Raw genomic sequence first — 13588 nt, 5'->3', positions numbered from 1 at the left:
CTATTCCAATATACAAAGTGCCTTTTAATGGATAGAAATGAAATACAGTTATGCGCTGCTTAATGATGGGGACACGTTCTGAGAAATGCATCATTAGGCGATTTCATCATTGTGTGAACATCATAGAGTGTACTTACAGAAACCTAGATGGTATAGCTTATTACATACCTAGGCCGGATGGCAAGAATCTTATGGGATCACCATCATATATGTGGTGCATCACTGACCAAAATGTTACGCGGCACATGATTGTAAATGAACTCAATAAATGCACCCTACAACTGAATTATTTTCCTTGGGATCTTTGATTTCAATGAGATATATAATTATTTAAAATTAATTTTGGAATAGCTTTTTTAAAAACTAGTTTAAAGAATACATCCCACACATTCAACATATACATTCAACACAGAATAATTCCCTTGGCCACATTAAGCAGTTCAAATCAAACTAAACTAAAATCAAACTCTAGTTAAATGTTAGGTTAATCAAATATAAGCTGTAAGAACTATATTTAAAACTCCTATTTATCAAAACCATTCAAATAACTAGACTTTGCACATTCTAAACTTTGGTTTTCTAAGATGATCACAGAAGCTGAGCATACAAGCTTTTATCAGAAAATCATTCTCAAAAAAATAGGTACTTAACAAATGACATGGCCAGTTTAGTCTATGTATACCAATTCTATCTCTGCTACAACACGTAATGAAGATCCTTAGGCCTACCTTCTGAAGAACTAAGACCTAAGTGTTACTACAGAAGGTGTTCTAAGGCAGAATATCCCAATCACTTTCACTAAGTAGTGCTTTATCACAATGACACTTTTATAATGGAAGAGGAGAAGTCTCGAGAGATGCTGACTAGGGAGGTGAGCAGAAGGAAGGAGTGACAAAATCTGCTAAGTTACTACTTGACAAAATAAAGGAATAAGAACTCTCGGCTACAAAAGAACAGATTCAATTATTTAAAGTGTTTCAAACTTCACTGGTAATAAATGATTTATGGATTATTAGGGCTGATTTTTTGTCAGTGTTTTACTAAGAGGCCTGACAGACTAGACCGTCAGAAGAAGAACCAAGTATCAGTCAGGGTTGATAACGTAAATAAATTTTTTTCTTAGATTTTAAGATAAAAGGTTCATTTTTAAAGATACCTCCAAATTAAAAAAAAAAAAAAAGAACATGTACATTCTTACATCTTTATTTGGAAAGGTTCTAAGACCAGTCACTAAGCCACCAGTAGCTTTACCAAGATTTTTATTGTACAGAACAAGGCCCCTATTTTCCCTTCCTTCAGATATATCAAATGCCCAGCCAATAATCTCTAAAAATCCACATTTTTGGGTTTTACATTCTCTGATTCTACCCCGAATATACTTGTTCTAAAACAAGTTAATACATAGACTTGACTTGGTACTTCCTGAAATGCTCTTCAAACCCTGACTCTCTCTCCCACAAAGAAGCAGAAGAAATAATTTCAAGGAGATCTTTCTGATTAACATGAACAGTTAATGTGTAAGAAAGATGATTTCCTCACATCTCATGGTAGAATTTTACTTTCTTACCCAGCAGAGGCACGATTTAGCAAATTCTAAAAGATACCTGTCCCAATGGGGGCAATAAGTAGAACTAAGAAACACAATATGGTAGTAGGGAAGTACAAAATGAGAGAGTGTAAAGATAGAGAAAAGAAGAAAAAAATCATAGGAAATAGCAGTTGAAAGAGTATAGAAGTATTTCTAGTCTTGCAAAGCAAAGGAAATTACCGTGCTATGTCAAAACACCAAGAGGGTTTAACAATTGGATGACTTCATAAGGATTTGGCATTGAGAAAGAAAAAAAAATACCCAGATTTTCCTTACTAATACTAGTATGGATTGTCTACCATAACCTTAATGTAATTATATCACAATAATAGATGGCATTTATATAGCCCTTCTAGGCTTTCTCGTTTCATTCTTATAACAGTCCCATCAAGTAGATGGTATTACCACTAATCTACTAATGATCTACTAATCTACTAATGATAAATTTAGAGCTCAAAGAGATTAAATTACTAACAAACAGCAGAACACTGCCTTAACCCTTAGACACACGTAATGTTACAAAACAAAGAAACTACCAATAAAGACATTACACTATTTCCAAAATTTCCCATATTTATTCATGCTTATATTGCAAGTTTTTACGTTTCTATAATAAATATTGGCATTATGTCCTTGAAAACCACACACCCAAGCACACCCCCACACACAAAAAAAAAAGAGAAGCAATTACATAATGCAGAACAGAATGTTCAATAACCTTTAAAGTGCTGGATTGCTACTGTATCATTTACTTTACGGCCCCTGTTCTCATGATCTGTCCTAATTTCCCTTTATTCTCCCTTCCAGTTAATCCTGTAACTTTTTAGAGAAGTCAAATGCTTGATTCAATCCTGATACATTTAATCTTTTGGTGTTTACACAGAAAATTAGTGTAAAAAGATTGAATACAAAGTGCCTTTTCTCAAGAATACCTCCTTTTGGGCTGTGGCTATTTTACAAAGAGGACAAGGTCATCAGTTAACCATGATCCAATATGGAAGACACTAGCTACATGTGGTGTTTTAAATTTAAATTATTTGAAATCACATAAAATTTAAAATTCAGTTCCACAGTCACACTAGCCACATTTCAACAGCTCAATAGCCACATGTAGTTTGTGGCTACCATACCGAACAGGGCAGAAAGAGAACATTTCTATTATCGCAGAAAGATCTATTGGAAAGCAACAAGTTACTCTTCATTTGGATCTTTTGTTCCACTCACTCCTTTATTCCACACCCACTCATTTAATCCACAACTAAAAAATGGTTAAACTGCTTTTTCTCTGTTGAAGAAAGAGCTATGCTGACTGTGTATATAATTTATAGTTTCTTGACTATGTATGTAATTTATAGTTTCAGTGAATGAAGGAGTCCTTCTCTTATTCCAGGAGCTCAGACATCTGGCTCTTCACTGCCATGCTGTCCAGATAGGGTAGAAGGCTCACTCAAGAAAGGGTGTTCTACTCCTAAAGGGCTCAGGACTACTGTAAAATCGTAATGGCACAATCCTAACGAGGTGGTAAGTGAAGTTGAGAAAGGCTGGCTAAGTGGAATGGACTGAAGCTTTTCCTCAGCTGGCAAATTACACTACTCCATTAATTAAAAACTAGTTTTTTTCCAGAATAAGAAATATAAGTATAAAAAACACTCACCTGCATGTAGAAAGAGGAGCAAACTGAACACCCTTCTCTTTGCATTCTCTTGTTATTCTTTCTTTTACATTTCTACAGAGATCTACAACCCTAGAAAACATAATTGAATACAAAATTAAGTTTTCAAGTAAGTTACAAAAATTCTAATAAATGCTGGTTTATCTGGCATCCTTCAAGTCAGAAATTCTCTTAACTAAAACTTTCATACTTATTCCTCCAAGAACGAACAAGCTTTGATCATTCAAACTGAGTCTTCTATTCAAGAGAATACTCAAATCTCCTGAAGGTAGTTTTCTATACTGAGGAAAACCCAATTTCAAAATAAATTTAATTGTAAGACTTTAAAAGCTTTGAAAAAAAATCAATCTATATCCATGGCTAAGAAGTATTCCTTAATTTAAAAATAATTTAATTAATAATCATGTTATACAAATGTTCAATAGCCTATTCTCAAGCACTGAGCTAAAATCCAGTTCAACAGAGACTTACGAGGCATGAACTATGTGTAAAGTTATGCTAGACTGTTTGATATTAAAAGTCAATGAAAACAGACCAGTGAGGGACAGTTCTTAAAGGGGATGAGGGATTGATAATATTTAATAATATTGATCTATTTTTTAATGTGAGCTGTAATGTAATATTATAACCACATATTTTGTTTCATTGGGAAAATAAAACTCTTAAGGTATATATAAGCCATTTTATTCTCCAATAAACATCCTGGCTGCATACTGACACTGATTCTGGGCTTCAAACTTTAGTCTGTTTAAAATCTGGAGAACTTTTCTTTGAAAAGATAAAAGAATCTCAGAAGGCTGGCCTATTTCTAGTCTTAAGACTTATTTGACTATGTGAGAACCAATTTGATAAAAATAACATTTAAATGGATTATGCTTTATAAAACACATTGAAGTTATCTTTATTTCCAATAAGAATAAAGAACATATGATTAAACTATAAATATGAAAAAGGTTTTAGTGTTTTATTAGCATGTCAAATTTTATTTTTATAAATGTAGTATCTGGAAGATTTATAAATTCTAATTTTACTAAATTCTGCTTTATTCTATGAGAGATATGGGCAAATACAATTTATCAATGTTATCTATGCCTCATTTATGGAATGATAAGGATGCATGTTTTTAAAACATCTCTTGCAAAGCACTTAGACTACTGAAATTTAATGTGTCTTTAATTTGAAAAACCAACTTATAAAACAAATACTTTAAATATAAATATAGGGCCAGCCCCATGGCCTAGCGGTTAAGTTTGGCACGCTCCACTTTGGTCACCCAGGTTTGGCTCCTGGGCACAGATGTACACCACTCATTGGCGGCCATGCTGTGGTGACAACCCACATACAAAATAGAGGAAGACTGGCACAGACGTTAGCAAATCTTCCTCAAGTGAAAAGAGGAAGATTGGCAACAGATGTTAGCTCAGGGCAAATCTTCCTCAGCAAAAAATAAATAAATAAATAAAAATAAAACCTACTAAGCTTTAATAGCTACGGGGGTTAAGAATATTACAAACTTATAAAAGTAACAAGTTCTTTATCATGACTCCAGAAAATGGAATTTAAGTGCTACATAATAATACATAATAGTAATAATGAGGAAGAAAGGGGACAAAGAATAGCACTGGACGGTTATAACCCTCAATGGGATACTTTCTAGAAATGATTTGTAGAGAGGGAATTCTAAAAGTATTCTCCCACAGAACTTGTGCAAAGGTCAATACAATCCTTTTGGACCAATCATTATATAAGAGATAAACATAACTGTGTATTCTTTTAAATTCTTACCTGACCTATTAGCAAATTTAACACTGTTGACCACTTCCTCCTTGAAAAAAACTTCCCTGGGCTTCTCTCACATCACTAGTTTTCCTCTAAATCCTCTAGATATGATTCCTCAATCAATTTTGCTACTTCTTGTTTGTATGACTATCCTTTAAATCCTGGGGTTCTCTGGGCTTCTTTCTTTGGCTCTCTTTTTTTTCCTTCATCCTTACTGTCTCTATACCCACTCCTTTGGTTTTAATCACAAGTCTCATGCTGGTGTCTCCAAAATCTTTAAATTTCCAACTCAGACCTTTTAGACAGCCATTTTCATAGGCTGCATTCTTACACTATTCCAGAGTTCACGCACAGGACTCTAGGCAGACTATTCATTGAGCACCTAACAGGTGTAGTCACCGTTCTAGGGCCACTGAGGAATACACAAAAACTAGTAAGGTGACGAATCCCTCAAGACACTTAGGCATGAAAAGCCCAAGCAACCTAATAACGTATGAGAGTTGAAGACCCTCATCCCATGGGTTGCTGCTAAACGTGGTCTCTACCCAGCCAAAGGTGTGAAACAAAATGGGTTGCTAAATGGGTAGGAATGTAGCTGCTTTCCCTTAACGTTTTTTTATTAAAACTTCAGCTAAGGAAGTTGTTTTAAATGGAAACAAACCAAATATGTAACCCTGTTTAAAAGAGATATTGTCAGTGAGTCAATTAAACAAATATATAAGTATATACAAGGAAAGAAGAAAGAGAAATGAAAACATAGTGCATGATTAGCTTCCACAGTTAGAAGAATAAAAAGACAAAATGGCAATCATCAGTTTGTAGTAACTGATGACAAGGAAATTCATAAGACTGAAGAAGTAACACTACACTAGCCCACTTTCTCCAGCAAGGAAAGGGGTTAAAGACTCAAGTGGTCTCTGAGACAACTATCAACAGTGGCCAAACTACATCTCCTGTTCAAAAGCGTCAGATGGTGACGAGTGGATAATTCTTTTTATTTACAAGATTTATTCCCCTTAAAATTGAACTTAACTAAATTTAGCATCAAAAATTGTGAATAACAGATTGACACTATAATTTAGTTATTATCTTACAACACAAAGAATATCAGCATCGATGTACCAAAAGTCATAAACTACAGAAGATGAAGACTGAATGGAGAAAAGTAAAAAGTTTTCTGAAGGAGGAACAGAAGACGCTAGGGTAGAACAAAAATGTTAAGATATGTAATATCTAAAAGGTGGATTCATGCGGATTTGTTATATCCTATATACCTTATGGTAGATTTAAAATAATTTGTACATTTTATAAAGAAAAAGTAAAATGTAAGGTATACTAGAATAAAATGTAGTAACAATCTCAAGAATTATTACTGAATGAGTTAACTCACAAGTCCATTTTTAATAAAACAACTTCATATTTCCTAATCAGTTATTATTAATTCCCTAACCAATATTTGTATGTGTAATTTAAAAATAGAAATTGTACAAAATTTCTTAAATTGGATTTCTTTCAGAAATCACTTAAATGCAGGTTAAGACCTTGCTTAATAATACATATACAAATATCAAAAGCTAAATGATGTATTACAAAAGAAGATCAACAGGTTTTACAATTTGGGAGGACTTTTTAGACAACATTTAAGCATACTAATCACATAAGAATTTAAATCAAAGCTAAGTAAAACCAATAGTGACATTTAATGTTCAATAAGATTTGTTAAAATGTAAACTTCAATAATACCTTCCTTCTACGTGACATGGACAAATTTGCCTAAAACTGAAAAAATGGTTTGCAAAAATAACATTCTAATGAATTTAAATATTAAGATAGTAATTTAAATAAAAGTGATTCCGTTTCAATGTTTTTTAATAAAATTTTAAAAGTTTACATAATCACACACAAAGATATATTACTTCAGCAACTCGTATAGCATATTTTAATAATATCAAGCATTTTATTTCATTTTACCTGTCCCAAGGAGCGGAAGTCTCAAAAGATTCTCCTAATACATAGTATTCCAAACCCAGGTCCTGTTAAGACACATACACAAAAATCAAGAAATTCTAACAGATGCAGAAGAATCAATGATACACTAGTATTTCATCTAATTGTTAGCATTACATGTTTCTAATTTAACCACCATGGCTCTTTACTATCCACCTGATAGGAGCACTGGGAAGTGGCCCCAAGAGTGAGCTATAACCTCCGGAGGACAGGATCTTTGTCTGTCTTCTTCTCCTCTGTACCTTTGGCACCAGGCAGAGTGCCAGACATAGTAGGAACTCAAATCTTTCTCCAATGAATGGCGTCTCTAGCCAGTAACTATGTACATGTAGAGAATATTAGCAGAACAGATTTTCAGTGGTCTAAGCAGTAAATTAACCAATACCAAAAAGCGGTCATCAGGATCAAAGGAACAGGGAGGGGGGATTCGGGGGGAGGAGGGGAGAGGAAGTAGGACTAGAGGAAGGAGACGATAGCTCCCTTTCTTAAAATCAATTTCTAGTTAAAAACAAATTAGAAAACATACGGCCTCTCTTTGTTGTGACCGAATAGATAGAACATCTGGAAGCACCTCTGCTAGGAAAATATATTTTATAGTACAGAAGATATAATGCTCATATGATAAGTAACTTACAATACTAATTTCTTTACCCTGAGTACAAGTGTTTTAATATTGAAACTGGAAAGAGCAATTTACAAGCCACCACAGAATTGCACAGATATGAAAGAAGATTTTATAAGGTAGCAAAATTAATACATATTAAGTTTTCACTTCTAGTAAAATGAATCACTTTAACTTTTCCTGGTTGGCAGGAAAAATCCCCCAAGTTATGGATCTGAAATGTGTGTTTTCTCTCTTATGCATTTATTTATTCAGTAAACATATATTTGGTGACAATAAAATAAAAAATAAGATAAAACAAGTAACCTCTCCCCCCAAAAAAATCTCTAACTTGCTTTTGATTCAGCTTTAACATTAACTGGAACATTAATAATAAGAAACTTACTCCAAACTGTGTCTGTGCTGTACTTATTACAGTTAATTTCATTTTCTAGAATTCTGAATTTAGTATTATGGGAAAATGGCCAATATCCTTAGAGAAAATGCCTAACAAACAAAATTTTATGTATACCCAAAACGTTTACTATTGGAGAACTTGGGGTAGTGACAGTCTATGGAGGTAAAAGTTATTTATAAGACCTCAAATCATTTATTACCTTTCATGATCTATAAATCTGTTAATCACAATTCCCAGCACAGTGCACATGCAATAAATGTACTTTTCCTCATAAGCATGGGAGGAGATGACAGGAAGACCTACATGCTTCAAATTTACTGCAATCTAAAATTTAGATCTTACCTAGAATTAAATTATTTTTAAAATGAGAACACAATTCAAGCTTTCTTAGAGAAGTACAAAAAACCCTTATATAAGCTTATATAAGTATTTCCTTCAGAACAATTTCCAAGTAAAAAATTATCTGGGGAAGCCAAATTCTCAACAGGATATTTGAGAAATGACGTTTTAATATAAGACCCTTTAAATTACATAACAAGCTATATTTTTAAAAAGTAACTCTAGCAATAGCAGAAAACAATTAAGAAACTTGAGTTCGTTACAGCCAAAGTAGAAAAATAAAACAAAATAAATGAACAAATGAATAAACTTTCAAAAGAATACTCCATATCAACAAGCATAGCAAATTCTTGAGGTTAACACGACTAAGAAAGTTTCTCACAAATAGAAAATCTAGAATTAAAAAACTTTTAGAGCTCAAATATACACAAACTATTTCTTTAATTCTATATAGTAATCATCATCAGTGAACTAGTAAGTACTTGGAATAAAGTTAAACAACAACTTTTAAAGACAGTGAAAGAAAGATTTACATATCTGTAATACAGATTATGGATCAAGTGAGGAATGTTACTAAATAAGACAGCTTGATTCCAACCAAGCAATGTTAGGAACGGCACATTCAGCTTCCAGACAGGGAAAGGTTCCATTCTTTTAAAGAGCAGAAGGACCTATTAAATAATCTTTAAATTTCTCAAAACCATATATGGAAGGGTTAATTGGGCTTCTAAAGATTTACAGCTAATTCTGGGTTCATGTAAAAGGATGGGCTAAATTATAGTAGGTTAAAATTTAAGAATATAATAATTTTATTCACTCAAATTAAGAAAAAGTATTGTTTACAACACAAATTGACAAGGGAAATAAGAGATAACTTACCCGAAGGTATGCAATGACATAGGTCAGCAAATAACCTCTCTGTCCATTGTCTTCTCCAGCTGCTAATCCACTGTAATTACAGAACAAACAATATATTTCAAATGAACTAATAAAAATATACAAAACTGACAAAACTGATATGACATCTCAAGATAACTGCTTAATAGATTAACATATATTACATTGCATCTCATTTTTATTTTAATCTCATTTATCATAAATATATCAAAGAGCTATCAAAAGAATTAGCTTCGATAAGAAAAATCTGAAAACAATGTTAACATTTCAGTTTGGTGATTAATTTCAAACTTTGATCCACCAAAACTAATAAAACTGACTCATAGGAACTCAATCATATTGTCAACAGAAAATCAGCCATGAGAAACAAGCTTAAGTAATCTTCATAAACATAGCAAGTTAACTTAAAATACACTTATTTTATTTATACTATATTCTACTCATAAATTCATGTATTGTTATAGTCTTATTCATACATAAAGATGTACAATGATTGACTAGGATCTTCCAAATACCAAGAAGTTTCTTGAATACTTGAGCACACAGTGTTTGGAGTATTAGATATGGTGTTTATTTTATGGAACTTATGACTTAAATGAGAGACAAAATATACTTAAACAGAAATATTAAAGTTTATGAAGCAACATATAGACAAGTACAAGACCAAGAGGTACGGTCTTATTACCACAAACACATGAGCTATCCATTTCAATTTGAAAGCAGTTTTATCCATAGAAACTGAGATCTAGTCACAATTAATCCCATATAACATAATCCAGTCCAAATGCTCTGCTTTGTGAGAGTCATTCCTATTTTAAAAGACTATGAATGATTACTGATTTCTACTACTTCAGTGAAGAGTTTTTAATTTTGCTTTTTTCCATCATCAGGCAGAAATTAAATTTTAACTTTTTGTTTTGTTTCATTTTTTGAAGAAGATTAGCCCTGAGCTAACATCACATCTGCCGCCAATCTTCCTCTTTCTGCTGAGGAAGACTGCCCCTGAGCTAACATCCATGCCCACCTTCCTGTATTTTATATGTGGGACGCCTGCCACAGCATGGCTTGCCAAGTGGTGTGTAGGTCTGCACCCAGGATCCAAACTGGCAAACCCTGGACCACTGAAGCAGAATGTGTGAACTTAATCCCTGCACCACTGGGCTGGCCCCAAATCTAGCCCCAAATTTTAACTATTTTCAGTTAACAAAATAAAACCCCAACCTCACAAAGCACCCACTAAAAGAATCCCTCAATAAAGCCACATAAAAAGAAAAATATCTTTTCCCACGACTTTCTTGGATCACAAATTGATGATTAACTTTTATGTCTCTCTTCTCAATACCCTTACTGCACCTCCTTGGCTTCAGAACACTAAACCCTTAACCACGGTGTCGCCCAAGACTCAGGTCTTGAGCCTCTGTGATTTGAGCCTCTTCTGGAAGAATAATTTCTCTTATGGCTTCAGTTAACACCTTATACTTAAATCCTTTCTTCCTGGCAAGTTTTCCTTGGATTTGGCAGTAAGTAAATAATGCAATGTAGATGCACCCTTGTTCTATACAAATACTGTAAGGCAATTTTAGTCTAGAATATATGAGCTATATCAGATTTCCTGACTTAGTTATAGCTGGATCTATATGAATTAGTGTCATCCAGGAGTGACAGACTTGACAGGAGGAGCTCTAGTCTAGAACTACTTGCGGGTGGGGCATAACGAAATGAAAGGGGTCATCTGTATTACTACAATGTTAATGAGTGGAAAGACAGAACTTAGGCCAAGCAGCTGAGAGTGAAAAGTAAGAAGAAACAGAAGACAATTCTGGATTGGATGTGTACGGATCTGAGGTTGGGGTAGGAAGTCCAACGAGGTTCCAAAACAAAAAGAAAACTATTTAGAAAACTGCTGTGGCAAGTGTTTGGAGGAAAATAGCAAGGCCCATACTTCAGGTAGACATGAAACAGAGTCAGACACTGAGTACAAGAGAGAAAAAACATTAGTGATCCAGGAAATAGAAGGAGTTCATCCTGGGCCTATTAGTAGAAGGAAAGGAAAGGACAGGGAAGACTAGGAAAAGGTGCAAGAGACCTACGCTGGGCATCTTTGAGAAGGCGTATCCTAAGCATGCATTTGGTGAGAAATTATGGGTATGAACATGTAGTAGACCTGTCTCTCTTAGATCAGGATGCGAAGAAGTCCTACTTTATAGTCCCAAATCAAGCTATCTTTCTTTAGACCCTCTTCTAATACCTGGCGGGGGCGGGGTGGGGGGAGTGGAGATCTGTTCCACCTTGGAATCCAGTGTGACAAACCACACGAAACATGCATTTTCTTATCTAAAGCAGGAAGAAATCAAATGTCCTTCGTAAATTCATAAATCCGAAAGGAGATGAAAAGTCATTCTGAGTTTGCTTTTCTGAACCATACTTTCCCTGCAAATTTAGTTTTTCAGAACTTTTCTTTTTTTAGCTTTCAGATTTGTCTTCTAGCCAGAATCACCTTAAAAATATAATACATAAAATAGTAGGGCTTAGAAATTAGAAGCTTCTAACTTGCCACTTTTGCAGCCACTCCAAAAAACTATACTTAGAGTCAAAGTGCTTTATGTTAAAGTAGCAATATCCATCCCCTACTTCCTGCTCCCACCACAAATTTCAAACATCAATAACAAGGTTCTTAAACAAATTTAAAGCTGTTTCATGAAGGACTGGGAAGACAAATGAAAGAGGGATGAGAGACAATCTTTTTATATAAAAGGGCCATCTGTTGAACCTAATCACTCTCCTGTTGAATTACATTAAACTACTTAAGCACACACTTTGAAAATAACAATAACATATTACCTTAACTTCTATGGTAAATGTCAATACATCCGTCATGATTGCTGACAGCTAATGTTTATTCTGCTTAGCTCTTAGAGAAGTTAAAGGACATTACCAGCAAACACAGATAAACAACCAAAGTATGATTACCCAACATCTGGCTATCACATTCTGTTGGATCATATGTGTTCAAAAGTATTTAACTGTGTTAGGGCAGGGGTGGAAGGCAAGGAGGACAAATGGCTAAGATAACACACAAAAATATACTAAACTGTTGGAGTAATTCATTAAAAACAATCAATTTAAAGCTAATGAGGTGGTGGGAACAGAGGATAAAACAAAAGAACAGAAATTAATAATGCCCTAATCCAAAATAAAATACACGAGCTAACTCACTTACGAAAACTTTAGCAAAAAGAAATTTAGTATTGCTTTCCTGCATTTAGTTACACAGAAGGAGAAATGATTGAGAAGCAATGGCTGGCAGAGTGGCATCTTAAATAAGAAAAACATCCCTGCATCGTTCCATGATTAGAACAAAGAACTAGTGTCTAGAGAACTGGGGGAAAACCAGGTCTTCTGCTAGAAAACCACACACAGATATTTCCAACTATCAAAAAATCAAAATCTGCCTAATGACAGCCTGGGTTGTTCAACACTGAAGATTTCTGCATCTAAATGAAGTGAGGCAGGATGAAAGCACATTAAGAAACTAATTATAACATAACTAAGAAGTAGCAAATAACAACAGCAAAAGAAAAGAGACTCCCAATCAGGGTCTAAGTTTCTAATACTTCACCCTTGCTTTAAATAAACATCTCATTTACTATAACCTATTTTTAATGGATGAATTTGACACAAGTTTTCTTCAGTATAAGCAAATTGCTGAAATTAAATCAACAGTTCTGGGGCATAAGTATGTAAAGAGACCTGGATTCATCTTGTGTTAAGATTCATTCTTACTTTGAAGTTGTAAATTGGCTGGTGTTACAAGAGAAAAACAAAACTGGCATTACATGAAAAGACAATTCATGACAGCTGGTGGCTCATATTAAATAAATCTGACAAAATGGATCTGATAAATACCTAAAGATTAAAATACACTATTTTAAGGGCAGCATAATAATTAGGCACAAATGAAGTAGAATAAAAGATGTCAGGGAAAAATAAACTATTCAGTTTCATTAATTCTTTCAACAAATAATTAATCAAGCAACTAGTACATACCAGGCATCAAACGTGATGCTCAAGAAGGGACAGGTCATATCCTACAACAATTATGTGTGAGGTAGGACAGAAAGGTATTTTTGTCATCATCCTACCCAAGTCTAACAGGAAATGTGGCACGTTACTAACTAGCCATGATTTGTTGGCTACTCTGAATTATAATTATAATTACAGATCCTACAAAGTGGAATTTCTGTGTGTGTGTGTGTGTGTGTGTGTGTGTGTGTGTGTGCTGGGTGG

At 33.9% G+C, this 13588-nt stretch overlaps 1 protein-coding gene across 1 annotated transcript in view; it reads right to left on the bottom strand.

Moving 5' to 3' along the window:
• The window catches only part of AGPS (alkylglycerone phosphate synthase), a 140990-nt gene that overhangs the window by 23962 nt on the left and 103440 nt on the right, over nt 1–13588 (bottom strand). Inside the window, exons 15-17 of the mRNA XM_046658916.1 lie at nt 9284–9353; nt 7011–7072; nt 3243–3332 (exon numbers count right to left, since the gene is read on the bottom strand). Coding sequence (XP_046514872.1) covers nt 3243–3332; nt 7011–7072; nt 9284–9353 — 222 coding nt within the window. The remainder of the gene's footprint in view (nt 1–3242; nt 3333–7010; nt 7073–9283; nt 9354–13588) is intronic.

Source organism: Equus quagga, chromosome 4 (genome assembly GCF_021613505.1).
Source record: "Equus quagga isolate Etosha38 chromosome 4, UCLA_HA_Equagga_1.0, whole genome shotgun sequence".
Taxonomy (NCBI): Eukaryota; Metazoa; Chordata; class Mammalia; order Perissodactyla; family Equidae; genus Equus; species Equus quagga.
This window is presented reverse-complemented; position numbering and strand designations above follow the sequence as displayed.